Here is a 17853-nt window from a genome sequence, read left to right as displayed (position 1 = left end):
AAAAAAACAATATGTACATATTGGCACAGAACAGTAAGCAACGAGAATAGTGAGCTAGTTCATTTTGGCTACAGACTGAACTGGGAAACTCCCTTTTATTTCAAAAGCTAATACACTACTGCCACCAAGTGCTGGTTTCCTGTACATTTAGAAATGAGTTTGTTATAGTCAACATGATAGACTACTTTTAGACAGATTTGACTCCTTATCAAACCCATGGAAATAAAAAAAAATCTCCACCTTGTTAAAGCCAAAACCACACAGTAATTTATCATGTCTCAAATAGCTCAATATATGCAGGCGCTTTCCAAAAGGAATATCATAAATCAGCAGACTGCATTTTCTCAATATTTTGGCAATTCATGGGAAATTTGCTAATATCACTCAGTTCAAAGGAAACTAGACACGGCATTTTGATTTCAAAGGTGGTAGGTGCAGAACTCCTTTTATATTTTTAAATACCTCTACCCAAGATAGAACAAAATACAATCTTTTTTTAAATAATTTTGATGAGGATGGTCGAAAAACTTTTTTTGGACATCAAAATACAGAACAAAGTACAAAATTAACTATATATTGACTAGCCCCATTGGCGAAAAAGTGTAGAAAAAAACGCTCTGGAGTAATAATCTTATGTAATGTTTCACCTATCGCTTGGATTTAGTTAACATTTGCACTATAGTGCCCTGATGTATGCCCACTACATCACAACACAATATTAATATCAAAATATGTATTTATTATCAAACTAGAGCCTAAAAGCTTTTAAATACAAAGTTGACTTTTTAAAAGAAACTCTGACTTTAGATACTATATGATGGTAAGTTGGCACGGTTCACATTGATTAAGAAACTTTGCACAACAACAATAATAGCCCAAACAACTGCTGCTCTGGCAAAACTCAAGCCCATATGGAAAGACAAAAAAATCAGTCTGGCATCAAAGGTGAGACTACTGCGCTCACTTGTCACATCAATCTTTCTATATGCCTGTGAAACCTGGACCCTTACAGCTGAGCTACAGAAAAGAATACAGAGCACGGAGATGAGATGCTACAGAAGACTCATGGGTATCTCCTACACCCAACATGTCACAAACGAGGATGTCCGGCAAAAGATCAGCCAAGCCATCGGCCACATAATGACCTGCTTACCACTGTTATAAAGCGTAAACTGAGGTAATACGGACACATCACCAGATCCTCAGGCCTTGCAAAGACCATCTTACAAGGAACCGTACAAGGTGGAAGGAGACGAGGGAGACAAAAGAAAAGATGGGAAGATAACATCGGAGAATGGACTCACTTGAAACTCAGTAAGGCAATGAGAGCTGCCGAGGACAGAAAGGGATGGAGAGAGCTGGTCAACAGATCGTCTGTGGTGCCCAAACGACCCTCCGGGGTTATGGGATAGATCAGATCAGATCAGTACAACAACAATTACAGTGGTGCAGTAAAGTCAAATGTGTAGAGTGAGGAGTAAAATGCATTTTTTTCCCATATCAATATGTAACAAAGCATGTTTAGACATGTATAGTCTCTGCTGCAGCAGTCCTGCCTTGGTTATTGACTTCGGACAGCAGGAGGCGTGGTTCTCTTTCTCTTGCAGCAGTGCGCGTGAGCATGACGAGAGGCCGAGAGGTCAAGGGGGCGGAGCTGAGAAGATACAGGAAGTAAACATGACCACGCTATTTTGCTGAACTGGCTGGCTGTTGCCGATAGTGAGAAGATGAATGAATATTCCGATGTTGTCTACGAATTATGTTGCACAGAACAGCAATTTGTTTGTTTGATGTTATCTGATGTACGTATCCCCATTGTGTGTAATTATTGAGTTTACGATGGCTGAAGAAAAACAGTCGTGTGTGCTCACAATGTACTGGGGCTCCTTATGCTCGAGCTAGAAAACTGATGAGTTTGACGGTATGGACACATTTTGTTTTCTTTGATTAACTTCTAAGTTTTGATATGCACAAATACTGTATCATGATTTTATTTTTATATGAACGACACCTGTTCATTAGGTAAACTGAAAAGTATTTATGTAGTAGAAGTGAATATTGTATTTACTTTTACCCTGAAGCCAAGATGAATCACACACACGCCTTCATTCACCCTGACCCCATATGTAAAAGTTTACTCTTTTTATAGCTTTTACCATTTTACTCCAATCGTAAACCCTATGGAACTCACTATTTCAACATGTATTTCATCTTACAATGTTTAACTAGAAACTCCAAGCTCAACCATAATAGATAGTGTGAGTGATAACTTCAAACACAATCTATAGTTAGTTCATTGTTTCTAATCAGTTACTTAGACTGCCACATTTTCATAATGAACCACAATATTTTAGGTGTTCTGACTTGACCCTCCTCTCCATCGCATTTCCTCCAGAGTAGTGCGCAGAGACGAGCTCTAGTTCGGCTTGGAAAGTCCGTCCGGCCTCGTCAGCTTCACAGCACCCTCACCTGCAGCTTCCCGGGAGCCCTTGTTGTTGCGCAATGTCGTCCACCCACCTGGCTCATCTTTAACAAATTAGACCCATTCAAGTTGGTTTACAAACAGGGACGGATGGGTTTTACACATTACAAATATAACACGTATATAATAATGTTTTACTTCACTGCTTTGTTCTCGCTAATGCATACCTCTCCTTTTCATTTCTGGCTTGTTTGACCACCACTTGCTCTCAATAATGCTGTATATATAAAACAATGTGATATAGTAGGGTCCGTGTAAGTCATATTATAGTTTGCCATATAAAAATGTCATAGTATACTGTGCTCTAAAGAATAGATATATAGTATGTTATTAAAATGTCATGAGAATATAATAAAATATAGTATACGATTACAAATTATTTCATAGAAAAGAATGTCACATATGCCTTTACAATGTCACAGTATATTATGCCATAAAAAATGTAACACTAGTATGAAATCAAAATGTCGAGAACAATCTCTCACATGCCGTGGCTCACTCAGTCTGGCAACTTGTTTTCCAGGTGGAGTTTGTGACATTTGTTGCACATGACCTGAACAAAATTAGCATTAGCGGTCAAATAAATAAATAAACAGACTACGACGGAACAAACAATGAACTTTACAAGATGTAAATGTCTATATGATCATCCATTTGTTTAAATTAAATTACCATGCTTTGCAAAATTGCCAAACTTAGGTGAGAGGGGGCTAATTGTTTTGGCACTGCTAGCAGGGGAAACAACTACTCAACAGTACACAAAAAGTCAATTACATTTATTTTGTTTCATTTTTTTATGTGACACAGAAAAACAAAAAAAAACTCTTCAGCTTTACAATAACTCAATGCCTCCAACAACTATCCGTGCTGACTGTTTGCAAACAGTCACTCAACTTTTTAATGAGCTACAAATGAGCGCGTCCATGCTGTGAAGCTTTTCTGTCCTGCTTGACTTTCCAAGGCACACTACTGCCATCTAGAGGGCAGGAGCAGTAATGGACTTCCTCAGCATAAAAACTACACAAACCTAACCATTACAAGATTGTGTTGACCAATACACCTTTAAACAAATTAATTAATGGCGTTTTGAATGAGGCTTTTCTAGTGGTTTGCAAAGGCCCAATGTCAACATTAAAAAACAGTGTGTAATGTTATTAACCTTTTGGTTCGTTCTCACACATATTTTATCTATAATTCTTGTACATTAACTCATACCTTCTGCGATTTCAAACAATATCCACCACTTTCCAAAGGGGAATGTTTTGATCTCCATGTGACTAAGAGGAACAGCTCCTATTAATTGCTCCTATTCAACAATCTGCTATTTGAATATACAAAATATATATTTATATATAGATCATAGAAGACGCATCAGAGCCAGTCATTTATTATCACTTTAATTTTTTATAGGGGAACCACAGGTACTTTAAAAGAAGGTTATACATCGCTGTACATTTTGGAGCAGTACTGATAGACTTGGTAGTCCTATCTTCTCCCGTTAAATACTATTCATTTAAATGTTATATTTTCTTATAATAATAATACAGTGATACAATAAAAGCTTGTGTAACTGGTCCTGCAGCTTTTTTGATATGTCAATATCATTTTTGTTGGGACTGTTATTTCCTTGTAATTTTTCCAAAAAAGGAAAATAAAAGTTATGATCAAAAACCATATGACAGGCAGAAACTGCCAGGCTGTAATCCTGTATGACTCCCAATTCACTCACACAATAGAGAGAAAGAGAGACAGAGAAAGGGAGAAGGAAAAAAAGGAGATACAATTTTATGTTCTGAAGGCTGGTCCGCGATGGAAATGGGCATCAGTTCAAAGAGAGATGCAAAGCAGCACAAGATATATTTTGCACTTTCTGCAACCTTGAATCTTACTCTGCCCAACCATCAACCCGCTTGAAGGCTCACTTCCATAGCTGTGTGCTCATAGTCTGGCCAGATCCTGCGGCGGCCCATCCACCCATCGCTGACGGAGGCTGCCCGAAGGCCATCTGGCCACCTGCCCCATTCAGAGTCAACCCTGACATCTGCTGATTCACCTGAGGATGTGAAAAAGATTCACGTCAACACTAGAGCATAAGATCATGGATTGTAATATTATAATGAGGAACACAGCCATGTCGTGAAACTAATCCATGATCTCTGTAGTCGGATTGAGACAAGACGTAAACGCATGCTTCTAAGAAATATCAGTCAAAGTTGAATGTAAATCAAAGCTCCTCCTGCACAACCTCTTCACTAGACATTTTATGGCCTTGCTTTGGTGTCTTCTTTCTGGCCTCTAGAGGTCAAGAATCAATTATTGCTGCTCCACGTATTTTCTACACCCGTGTAGGCTGTTGGATGCTCAGTCCACATCCTGCGTACCGTAGTAACTTCACAATGCACTATTATGCAATGCATCATCAAAGCTGGTCACATGTAAAACTAACCACACCTGACACATATGAACATAAGGCTGTGCAATTTATTGGATTTCAAATTCAATTAGAATATTGTCTTTTGATGATTATAAAAATAAGATAATCGAAAAACGATTATTGTGATGCTTAAGTTGCTCCAGGTCAGCTTGGAAAGGCCCGGGGTGAAGGGTGTGCTTTACAGCACCCCTTGCCCTGACCTGCCTTTCAGTGTTTGCTGCTCCTCTCTCCCTGTGGGCATGGGCGGGGCTTCACAATGCTCTTCATAGATCTAGTCTCTTAATTTTGCTCTCAACATGCAGACATGCGTGCACCAGATAAGATTGATGCATTTTACTATAACATTATCTTTCCAAACACGTTTACAAAGTCAGTGATTAATTGTGTTAATAAATCGTGATCTCAATATTCACCAAAAAGACAATCATGATTATGATTTTTGCCATAATCAAGCAGGCATACATGCACACAACCCACAGAGCAAGGTTGAATGTCGAGTTGCTTTTTAAATACTCTCTTACAATGCTGCAGTAATCAACATAGCTTAATGGCTCTCCATACCTGACCCATGTTCCACTGAGCCTGCTGCCCAGGCTGGATGGCGTACATGCCCTGAGCAGGCACCATGCCTGCAGGCAACGCACCACCCTGTGGTCCCATCATCCTCGGTGCCATGCCCATCACACCGGTGGCTGGCGCATTCCCCATGAAGCCATTAGGCATCGTCATCCCAACCATCATGCCCGGACTGGGCCCCATCATGGCTGCCCCGCTCTGAGCCATCATGGCACCCATGACAGTTGTAGGTGGCATGGCCGTGCCCATGCCAGGGAAAGCCTGATAACCACCAGTGGCCTGGACAGGAAACTGCATCTGGGAGGGGCCCATGAACATGCCAGCTGAGGGGGAAGGAAGACATGCAAAACAGAGGGAAGAATGTTATGCATCACCTGTCCTGTCATATGTGGGGTGTTTTCCAAAACTAGTTAAATATTTGGCTGTGTGTTTGTTTAAGGAACCTGTTGATCAGGACGAGGAGTTACAACAGGACTGAGGGACAGTGTTGGGACATACAAGCGTGCATCTAATTGCTCCTTATGGATTCTGTTCACCACATAGATCTCAGCCTTACCTCGATGAGGAAAATTTGAATCTAGTCCAGGTGTTTTCAAAGTCTGACACAGTGGGCCTCCCCATGGACAAAATCAAGACAACTGCACCCCCAAGTTTAGGAACTAGTTTCCATAATTTGGGGGATGTAAACCAGAAATATAATGTTGCCATGAAGTAATGAGTTAGTTGTGGGCGACAACTGGATCCCCATTTTCTGTGCCTATATATAAGGAGATAATCCTCAGGCAAGTTCTGAAGTTATGGGAAGCATATTTTTGCTATGATTTCAATGCAGGTTTATCGGGGGATGGCTATCAAACCTGAATATTTTATGATACAGACCAAACGTGTCTGGGGGACAGAGTAAAGTAGCAAACGCTGGATGAAATGTCTGGTCAGATTTGCAATCAAAAGTAGTTCCTGATTTAAATAAAAAATTGTCTGCCAATTTTAGGCAAACTTCTTTTGTTTAGCGATACCAAGATTTGTAGGAAACATATACAATGCTTTAGGATTCGAGAAAATGTAATGTCATTTACATGACCTTACATTAAGAGAATGATTATGTCTCAAAGACATTACAATTCAAGAACATGACTTGGGTTGCATTTCACATCGTTATGTTTGCGTCCTCACCAGCGGGGGCCTGTTGGGACATGCTGCTGGTTCCATAAAGGGACAGGATGGAGTCCTTGGACAGCAGCTTCTTGGCCGTGTCTTCAGTTTTAGTGGTGCTACTGGTGTCACTGAACAAGTCCAGGTCTCCCTGCCCCGATCCTGAGCTGGCTCCGCCTCCTGCTGCCCCTGCTGCTCGAGCTTGTGTCGGAGTGCCGGCTGCGTTACCAGAGCTCACCTGACAGGTGGAAATGTTTCAGATGAACTAAACATCAGAAGCTCAATTTGAAACCTGTACTGACAGAATAGGTTTTTAATGAATCAACAAATCATCAACAATAAAAGGTTTCTCCATTAAATCCACTCATATTTGATTACAGTTTACGACCTCATTGTCATACAGCCACACACACACACACACACACACACAGCCACACACACACACACACACACACACACACACGTTTTCTGTCTCTGCCTCTTTCACCGTCTCTCATATTGGTGTTTCTGTCTTGTGGGCTATTGATGCTGGTAGTTATCATTTTACTTTTTATTTTCTACTACACACTTAATTTCAGGTATACAACTAGACAACCATTACTGTAAAGCCCGCCTGAGCATCGTTCGGAAATTAGTACTAAATCACAGGTGTACAGGGGACTTCTTGCTGGATTATACCTGAGAAAACTGAGCTGCAGAGGAGGATGATGGGAGGGGGTTGGATACCATAGGGCCGAATATATCCAGGTCATTGTTGTTCTGGCTTGTGCTCGTGCTACCATTGTTAGTTGATGCAGCTGCCGGTACGTCTGTGACGGAGAGGTAAAGAAACTGGTTTTACAGGAAAAAATTAAGAGCTCACAGTTAAAAAAAACAAGTGTTGGACTGTTTTGACACAACATAACTCACTGACGACCGTCCCAAAGACATTCTATCTGAATTTACAAGAACGTATGAAAGATCATAAATAAAACCTTAGTACATCATGTAATTGCTGTGAAACTGTGTAAAACAAACGGGGCTTTTGTTTGCTAATGTGAGAATACGTGTCATCTTTCTATTAATTTAAGGCCCTCCCACAGCCGCAGAACAGCCTGCACAGTAAGCATAATGGTTATTACAATACAACATATATTAGCTTGCCCTCATTAGCTCATTGACCACAAACAAATACAAATATTGCAATGCCCCTTAGTAGCATAAATATGTCATCTTACTTAAAACTGTAAATGAAATTGCTGTAACGAAGTGATAACACACATATTCCTAGATATGCATATTCAGTCACTAATGCCACCGCCATTTCATCTAAAGAAAGGTGGACAAGTACACAAATCAATCGAACAACAACCTGTAGTTCTACCTCGCTATTTGGCCATGAGAAACAACTCATTTTCTCAAGCAATGCAGACATATTTACACAATATTCACTGGCATTTGTACACCACAAGACCTGCTGCAAGTGACCCAGCAATGGACCCATGAGCAAAAACCTTTCCATATGGTTGGCATAAATGTGCTGTAAGCAACTGAGATAAGGTGTTGCGTCAAACTGTCCCCATTGACTGGTTTATCCCGTATAATATTTCAGACTGGTTCTCCAAAGAAAAAAAAGGTCCAAACATAGATGTAAAAAACAAAACAAGAATTTACTAGTCGGTCGCAAACCACGGTGACTGAGTCAGCCGTTTTCACGCTTCCTCTGAGAAACTCAGAAAGAAAACCTTGCTGTGGTTGACTGCCTCAACAGCAACTTAAAAGAACAGACTTTATTAAAGATATCATACCAGTACAGATAACACTGCGGATCAGATTGGTCTGTCTGCTTCTTGTCAGATGAGAGTAACAGGAATGTACAGTCACAGTAACTGCTATGTTACACAGGTGCTAGAAACCAACTGAAAGGGTAACATGGTGACTTTTAAACATTACTCTCAAGCCCACTGCTTGATTATTACACATTGAGCCAGTTAACGGTGATGACAACACAATCTACAAACAGAAACAGTCATGGTTTGGCCCTGCGGTATTCAATTACAGCCATAACATGCCACAGCATGCTACACCAAGCAAGAGTTACAGGAAACTAATCACACATAGTCAAATTAAATACAAATCAGTAATCTCAAATTGAACAGCACTGTTAGTCCATAACCCTCCAAACTTCCAGCTCAATTAGTTTATTGTCTTCCACTCATTTATTGGGAACGGCAATAAAAAGAAAATAATTACAAGCTGAAAACGTATTTAACCGGATTCCATAAATATCTCAAACTCAGTCAGCACATTTCAGCAGATATTTTCCAGCAACACAAGAAGCGCTGAGATACTCACCAAGGCCTAGGAGGTTCACAGAGGGTTCTGAAGTCTTAGCGGGGCTGATTTTGGGAGCTGGCCTGGACTCTTCACTCTATAAGCAATGGTAGTTAACATAAATAAAATAAGTAAGGAAATCTTCATATGGGGCAAAAATAATGATGAGGAGCATGTTCCTACAACAGCTCTACTCATGAAGGAATGAGCACCTTACCTTGGTGTAGGAGGACACCTTGCTGCCTCGGTCTGGCTCCCTCTCTTTCTTACCATTTTTTGGCTAAAAAAAAAAAAAAAAAAGAAACAACAGGAAAATGAACAACAGGAAAACTGATGCCAGCTTAAGCCACTCATCTGTAAAAGTGTGTACACTACTTTTAAAAGCATGTATATTCTAGCTATTTATTATTGAAAAAGCTAGATACATACACTGCTCCCATTGGTCACATTCTTGCTGTAGTATTTCTTCTTTTCATATTTATCCCTGATGAAGAATTCCACAGCTCTTAGGTCAGAGTTAAGAGAAAGATAGGCAACAAACAAGTAAAAAAATGCATAGCGTTCAGTATATACAGAATGGCACTTTCAAGTTGTTTTAAGTGAGTCTGCTTAAAGTGAAGGATACTGGTCTGTTTGAGGTCTTCTGAAGTTTTCTGGAAGGTTTGCCTCATAAAGCTGCCTGGCATTGGTGTTTGCCATATCCTGTATACTCTAAAAAAAGAAAGAACAGAGGTTTATAAAATACAATAGATACAGTTATAACTTGTATGTTCATGTAATCAGTAAACTTCAAGGTGAAAACGGGCAGTTATGGTAAGTTCCAAATGACATCAATGGAGCGAAGTGACAGACCCAACACATTTGCATTATGGGAGTTGTAGGATCTGGTATGTTTGAAGCTTGACTCACATAAGGGACTAAAAGTTAGGATCTCTCACAGTCAACCAAGTTTATTGAGGCACGGTGAAATTATTGAGAGTACCCCTTTATAATGTGCAGTCTTGTCACAGGTCTGAGGCTTTGAAGAGGAAAGGCTGGTTGTCACTAGAGGACAGATATGCCCAGATAAAGGATGCTGAAATAAATCTCCTTAACCCAACACAGATTTTGCAATAATGTCTCACCTCAGCAATTTAAACTGATTAAAAGCATTGTCTTCTGTAATTGAACCAAAGTACATCGAGAACAAAACAATACCTGCATTTGTTCTGAAGTCCATTGGTCCAGGTTGACTGATTTGACCCTGGATATGTGCACTCCCAGGTTCCTGTGGATGCCAGCACACCGGATGCAGATAAATACTCCCAGATTCCAGGATGCCCATCTTGGACCTGATGAAGCAAAACAAAAAACAACAACAGTAATGTGATGTGGATTATAGAGAGATGTGTGAAGAAAAAAGCAAACATGCAAGATCTTGTAGTGACTTAAAGTGCCAAAAGCCAGCTCTGCATTCTTTACCAATGAGCTAACATGAAAACAAGTTGCTGTGGAGAACCTATCCCCAGTCTGTTAAACGCTTGTAAAACCCGACCAAAGCGCTGAAGGCGGCATGAAGGGAGAGCGGGAGGCTTATGTAGATTTAGAGAAGTTAGCTTGCTAGTTAGCCACTTAGTTTAGCTTGAGGGGAAGAGATGTCAGCTGACGAGCTCGAGCCAGTTACACACTAGCGAGTTAGCTCGCTAACCGACGCAGACGCTCGCGACGGATTCCTCCGTGAAGTTGAACGGTTCAGAAACCGACAGTGTAGATGTCGTACCTTTTGCCTCGCAGTCGGCGCAGTACTTGTTGTCTTCCTCTCTCAGCATTTTGGAAAGGATGGCCTGGTGCTGCTCGTTAAGTTTCTGGGCCTTCTCTCTCTCCGAGCGGGTCGCCATAGTGACGGCTTTAGTTGGACTCCTTTAATGTAAAGTAACTCTACTTTAATCAGTCGTAAATGTAATTACGTTTCTGTTAAAAGACCATAATCGGAGTGATGAAACGCCTCGGAGTGAAATGTGAAAACACCCGGAACCGGAATCCCCTCTCCGCCCACAGGAATGCTAAAGCTGACGCGGCGCATGCGTCTGATTGGACGACGGGTCTGACGTCATCTGACGCACGACGTTACGCATGAAATACCTTTTACATTTTCATAGATAAAAAAAGAATTCTCTGCAGTATAAGTTTATCCACTAGTCCCCATTAATAATTGTGACTGGAAAGATGGCTACTGGTTGCCTACATGACAATCAATGATGTATGTTTTTTTTAAAACAAAACTCCACATCTGCAGTTCCCAAGTTTATTGATGAAAATATATACATAAAAATAACACTTCAACACTTGGGTACCTTAATGCTTTAACATGTCACATTATAACTCAAACATCTTTAAATGAAACCAAATATAGTCAATACAAACTTACATTTCTCATTGCTGATTCAATCTTGTCATTGAAAACAGCTATGAAAATAGGATCAAAGGAAATATGTACTTAAGATAAAATATAAACCTAATGATACGAGTTTACACGAAATTGAGACTTCAATTTAGGTGTTGTCTGATGTTTTAAAGGACCCATGGTTACTCTGTACAACAGATCTTTAAAAAAATACTTGTGAACCCTAATTGGGCAAGTTGCACATTTAATAATTCACACTTCATTATATCTCTAACCTCATATCTTTCCCAACTCTTCTTCTTCATACAAGCTAACATAAATATACATAATGATGTCACTATACAATCTGACTCAAACATTAGCAGATACGTGGTACTCAAGATGCCTATTGCACCACTGCCTTAACAAAAGGTTTCCAGGCGGATCTTGAAGTTATTCTCTTGGTGCCTCACTGCGATGCCATAGCGGAGCAGCATCTCGACATACGGTGGCCAGAATGTGTTGTCCAGGGTTACATAGGGGTTGTGTGGTGTATTCAGGACCTGGTTCATAAGCAGCTGTGGGGGTACAGAGGAAGATTAATGTTAAGTGAGGGTGCAAGGCGATACAACTTATAGAGTCTACAGGTCGGCATTTACAAAGAGATAATCAATAGATTTGCATGTCTTTCTCTATTTGACAATCCCCACTGGAAGGACATGCTCAGATAGAGATGATACACATATACAGATTATATGTACCATGGCCAACAAAATACTATAACATTAAGTATTTTCAAACATATTTTCAATGATGTATACAACCACCCGACTAAAATACATGAGCAAATACATTGACAGCTGGGGACCATATCAACAGTACATCATTATTAAACATCTCTAGACCTCAAATTTAAGTGAACGGGAGGGCTGGAGATAAGATGTAAGTATTCACTGTCATTGAAAAAAAAACATGTGTAGTGCATTAAAACCCACCTCAAGAATTTCATTAAGTGAAATCAAGTCTTCATCTAGCTTCTGTGCAATGTTCTGAAAGTAAAAACAAAAGATGGTTATCTGCACTGATGTAGCAACAGCACAGGTTTGACATGTTAACGGGCTGCAAAAGCACAGATGATCGTCAAACACAGAACAGGCCGCTGCACCTTGTTCTTCCTGCTTGTACTGGATTCATTCTGAGGGAGAGGGACGTGCTTCTCCAGTATGTCCCCTAGAGACTCCATCAACCTTTCCTGGTAGACCTTCATTTTCTGGATTTTATCTTTGGTGTCCTGCAATATACTGTTGAAGGCACATGTCAACACAAACACACACACACATTTTGGGTTATACGTACAGTTTTCAAAGTGAAGTTTGAGAAAGATCGAGTGCTTCTGTGCGTTGTCTGTTTTCTTTGAATGCCATCAACCTGGCTGAAGGTGAAGATGTGTATGTGTGGTTCAATCTGGCACATTTACATGATGGACTCAAATGCTTGTGTTAATGCATGTGCATTGTTCCTTCTTGAAAAAAGAAATGTGTTTTGCTGCCCTCCAGTGGAAATACACCTTAAAGCTTGAACTCCTCTGGTTTAGTGTGATCGCCATGACACTCACCTGCGCTCTGAAAATGTCCCCTTTTCCCTTTGAAGTCGTTCAACGTGGTCATTGGCAGCTATCAGCACCTGTTTCTTTTCCTCCAACCACTTCTGTTCACTAAAATAAATAAAAAAATCAGAATACACTGAGTAAATCAAATGAAAAGTATCTTCCATTCACTTCTGAGAAACATTTATATGCTGGAAAAAGTCTGCATTATTACTAAAAGATTTACGCACAGTTCTTTAGTTTCTCTCAATTTGTCTCTCTTGGCTTCATGGCAAGAAACAACCATCTCAAATTCAGAGCACAGCTTGAGCATCTGTGGAAAACAAAGTGGGAAAATGGATTGCATAACTAGAACTGAATTTAAATATGCAATTTCAACAAGACACATTCTTTAATGTTACATTTCACACACAGACATACCTCCTCTTTTCCAGCTTTAAGTAAAACTTCTGAATTCGATGCCAGCACTGGATAGAGAAATAATAAATAAACAAATACTATAAATGCATTTATAAAATGCTAACTTTGTAATAGCAGACAGTGGATACAACAGGTATAACAATTTCAAATGATCTGAAAGTCTGGAATCAAAATTTGATGAAGTTACAAAGTCTGAAAATACATTTTGATTTAAGAGGAACTGGTACTGATTTGTGGTGTTTATATTTCATTACCGTTACAGCTTCAGTGTGAAGAGATGACTTACATTCTGGCTCCACGGCCAGCCACTGCTTCAGTTCAGCTTCTGTTGCTATCAGTCGATTTACTGCCTATTGAAGAATAATATTTACAGATTAAACACATTAAACACAGGACATCATATTTATGAAGGCTATTGATTAGTTATTAAGTTATTTACATAGACCAATTGCACACCTAATTAATGTAAAACAAACAAGCTAACAATAGTTTTGTAAAATATGATACGTAAAATTCTAACTAAACAATAGTTTAGTGGTAGCTGATTGTAAAGCCTCCACTGGATATCGATCATCTCAGTTTTGTGTGGTGTACCAGTCACAGTGAGGCAGTAAGGTATTTGTTTTTCTACGATGTCATTCCTTTAGGGTCGCACAGTATGTTTGATGCAAAAAAAGGTGGATAAATCAACGTTGAAATGCTGCATTATTTGTAAACATTTATAACATACTCATGACTTCTTATTTCCATCGGCAGCACCGTTGAGAAAAAGCCTCTTTGACAGCTCTATCCCATTTTGTTTAATTGAGTTTCCCTTAAACCATCAAGTTTGTGGTGCATGGCTAGGTTTGATGAGCGTTCCTGTACTCTGTAGTCTTCCCTTTGCTCCATCATTTTGCATTTTGTTGGATAATTGATTGTTGATTAGTTAGATAAATAGGTTATTTTGCTTGTACATTATGCGTACAATAAAGGGCTGTATAAATAGGACGTTTCACAGATATTGTTAGTAATTTAAAGCAACACCGACTTCAAGGTGTTCCATGTTGTCACCAGTGACATTGAGAAAATATTATATATGAACTGAAAAGATCAGCAATGAACATGTGCAATCATCTCACCTGCTGCTGAGGATTCTCGCAGGAATCTGGTTCACAAAGTATAATCTCATTCTGAAGCTGCAACACAAAAGGAACAGGTCTGTGGGTTGTAACTTATTTACACATCCAGAGACTGGTTGGAAAGCACAGCCTGGCTAAACATTACCTTTTCCAGCTGAGCGAACTGCTCCTCACACCGGTCCATCAGCTCACCCTGAGCCTCCTCTGACAGCTCCGCCGTGGCCTGGCCGCCGAGCTTCACCTCAGCCTGAGCACGATACACGAAATACACAATGTTGAGGTTTTATTAGCTATCGGCTAGTTGTGGCTCGTGATACATTAATGAAAAGTTGACATTGCACGGCGGCTATTCTCGACAGTTAATATGCATCTCACTTTACATTGCTGTGTACATATTTGCGCTACAATAGTTAGTCAACGGACGTCCAGTCTTACCATAATATCTGAATTTCACTCTCTTTTCTCCACAACACGGAAACCAACAACAAACGCTCCTTTTTCAAAAAACCGCCAACACTGATGACGAAATGTCTGCGACAGAGGGGAATGCTGAGGAGCGTCAAGGCTGCGCCGGACTGCGCATGTTCAGTGCGGTCTTCAAAACTACGAACCGCAGATATGCAGATTAAGCTATTTCTTTCAGGCGAAAAGGTTCAGTGAGTAGAAAGCTGTTGCTTGTGATGATCAATCTGGCATTGTGGACAGCATAACGCAGAAACCGCGTAGCAATTCACACAGTTCTTCAGCACTGAGGGCTTTATTGTTTTCTTTCTTGAATAGAAACAACTAGGCCTTTTCCAACAAAGCCATAGCAAAGAGTAAGATAATTGTAGATGGTATACCACTCATTGAGAATTATGTGGGAGCAATAGGAATAGTATACATGCACTGTGTTAAAGGTGCATATAGCTCATTCATATTGGCCAACACAATTATTATTATTGTTTGTCACATGCATCTTTGCTAGAAAAGAGTTGGAAGGTCAGTGTTTTCAATTACAGATTGTATTGCTGATAACTAGTATCAGATTCTTGATCATGACATCACCGGTGCCAGTGGACAGAGTTAACCTCCTGTGAGCCACATAGACTGACAACTAAGCACTGTTACTACCTCAGTCAGATGGAGGAGCTGCAATTACATACGTTTAGTCGTTTAGGGAATAAGTGAGATGTATAACTTTCTCAAAAGCTTAAGTAAAAATAAATATCCAAACAAACTGTAACCTACTTAAGTACAACGTTGAGGCACTGGTGCTCTCCTTGAGTATTTTCTTTTTAAGATTATAGTCTACTTCACTACATTTACGTGAAGGATACATTGCACTTTTTACTATACTGCATATACATATACTACAATAAAGTGACAGCTAGTTACTATACAGCTAAAGATGTTTCATACAAAAGTGTATAATCATCTTATGAAATACAATACTTTGTTACAGAGTTAACTACCAACATATAAAGGGTTAAAGTTCAAATTAGCTCATTCTCATTCAGTTGATGCATTCACAATAATACTTCATTACTGTAACACAAAGGGGCCATTTAGTATTTTATTTGATATATTTTAATTACATTCTGAAGATAATATTTCTGCACATTCATTAAGGTTCAGTAAGGTTTTAATTGCCAGACAACTTGTGGAGTCCTTTGATACTTCTACCTCTGGCTGTCAGTGCTTTTCCCATCACTGCTTAATAGCAGGCCACACATAGGTAGAATTTATAAAAAAGAATATGCTGTCCAGTAACTCAGTATTTTACAGTAAGATGGAAACAGACAGCAAAGCACTATTATTATCTTGAACATGGTATTACAATCTCTCTGATAAGTCTAATACGACATTAATACTGAGAGAGAGTGAGAAGCAAAACTACACTGTAGCCTGTCAAGAAGCAAGTTTTTACCCAAATCAAACGTAATGACCAAGAATGTAAAAGATTGTCAGTTAAAAACCAAATTAAATACATTTTCTTTGGAAAACACAAACATGATTTGTATGTCAAATGCTCTTTGTGATTTAGATTTATCTGCTTTCTAATCTTCACAATTGCCATTCAATTGCTAAACATTTCACGTATCACATTGACTATTTTGGTTTGATTTGTTTTTCTTTCATTATAGTATTCTAATGTGTTCACCACTTTTCATTAATAAACATTACATTTCTTCTCATCGTTAGATGGTAAATCTTGCACAATCGGTCTAAAATCAAATCTGTTGACAATTCCTTCAGTATTACTTTGTGGTATTCATTTTATGTAATTACCCATTTTATTTTGATATACTCTTCAAAATGCACACACACACACACACACACACACACACACACACACACACACACACACACACACACACACACACACACACACACACACACACACACACACACACACACACACACACACACACACACACACACAAACAAACCATAGATGGTTAGCTGCTCAGTGTACACTGTCCTGTGAACACCAGCAGGTGTCTCTGCATTTCTGTCTCCTTGGTGGTCGGCAGCTGACTGGAGTTTGAATTTTGTCATCATCTGCATCGCCTTTTCCACTATACCTGCTTTTTTTTTGTCTATGTCATGAACCTTTTTTTTCTAATAACCAGTATACTGTGGTTTGACACATTTAATTTAAATGATGAATCCACCCTTCCAGATCTGACAGACACCACTGATTCATTTGACTTTATTTATTAATGTATCTATTTGGGTGCTTTTGCTCCATGCCAATAACAAATGAAAATGCCCATTGCTTATATCTTGTAACTTTTCCTCCTGTGCTCATATTTATAAAATGTTTGCCGTCTTTATTTCTACACCCATATTTAGCTATAATATTTTTTTATAAATTGTATTCATGTGCTACAAATTACCTTTTTGTGTATATAGCTTCTCTTTATTTTCTTGATTTGAATCATTGCTGAAAAAAACTAAGCTCTTAATGTTGATGGAGTTTTGACCACATTTCTTTTAACTAAACAGCAAACAATATTTAAAGATACACGATAGTCTGCGTTCATATATAACTGCAGTTTACCTCTTCTTCCTGGCTCACAGTCTGCTGTTTTAACATGTATAAAACCATTATTTTTTGTATCATTCTATTATCATCCCCTAAACTACATCCGCCTGTGATCTGAAGCTGCTGCTGCACCAACACTATATGATGCAGATACACTTCCAAATCAACAAGGTGGCAGTCTGTGAAATACTTTGAATTTATCTTTCTTTTTACATAATTGAGAGTTCAAAAATGTTCAAAATACATCAGCCAATCGGCATCTCTTTCTCTCTCCTCTCTTTTTATCTATAAGACAAACAAGCATAAAGGTGTAATGATCTATCATAGCATTTGTTGCAGCAAAACTGAATGAACAA

General features: G+C 39.2%; 2 protein-coding genes across 2 annotated transcripts; both read right to left on the bottom strand.

The window, feature by feature from the left end:
- Positions 1 to 3336: 3336 nt before the first annotated feature.
- LOC306737776 (stromal membrane-associated protein 1-like) lies at positions 3337 to 10906 on the bottom strand. Its single transcript, XM_079219564.1, has 10 exons — positions 10717 to 10906; positions 10155 to 10288; positions 9583 to 9668; positions 9387 to 9462; positions 9175 to 9237; positions 8979 to 9054; positions 7323 to 7453; positions 6666 to 6882; positions 5478 to 5815; positions 3337 to 4535 (listed from the first exon to the last, which is right to left on the bottom strand). The coding sequence occupies exons 1-10, from the start codon at positions 10832 to 10834 to the stop codon at positions 4401 to 4403; spliced, it is 1374 nt and encodes a 457-aa protein (XP_079075690.1). The 5' UTR covers positions 10835 to 10906; the 3' UTR covers positions 3337 to 4400.
- A 681-nt stretch (positions 10907 to 11587) lies between these two features.
- On the bottom strand, positions 11588 to 15424 carry cenpk (centromere protein K; the record flags this gene model as incomplete). Its single annotated transcript, XM_079219183.1, has 10 exons — positions 11588 to 11897; positions 12315 to 12368; positions 12485 to 12620; positions 12935 to 13033; positions 13156 to 13238; positions 13346 to 13392; positions 13632 to 13695; positions 14467 to 14523; positions 14612 to 14713; positions 15419 to 15424. 10 exons carry the CDS (start codon positions 15422 to 15424, stop codon positions 11742 to 11744), a joined length of 804 nt encoding a protein of 267 aa, XP_079075309.1. The 3' UTR covers positions 11588 to 11741.
- Positions 15425 to 17853: the final 2429 nt, after the last annotated feature.

The sequence above is a fragment of the Taurulus bubalis genome (genome assembly GCF_910589615.1).
Source record: "Taurulus bubalis genome assembly, chromosome: 6".
In the NCBI taxonomy this organism is placed as follows: Eukaryota; Metazoa; Chordata; class Actinopteri; order Perciformes; family Cottidae; genus Taurulus; species Taurulus bubalis.
Note: the sequence above shows the minus strand (reverse complement) of the source record. Positions and strands in the feature narration are given on the sequence as shown.

Excerpts from the sequence above, each read along its gene's own strand:
- LOC306737776 (XM_079219564.1), bottom strand. The coding sequence starts at position 10,834 with ATGGCGACCCGCTCGGAGAGAGAGAAGGCCCAGAAACTTAACGAGCAG. Across the intron at positions 9,238-9,386 it reads ATGTGACCAATGGGAGCAGT|CCAAAAAATGGTAAGAAAGA; the intron begins GTATGTATCTAG and ends TTTTTTTTTTAG. Across the intron at positions 7,454-8,978 it reads TGTGAACCTCCTAGGCCTTG|ACGTACCGGCAGCTGCATCA; the intron begins GTGAGTATCTCA and ends TCTCCGTCACAG.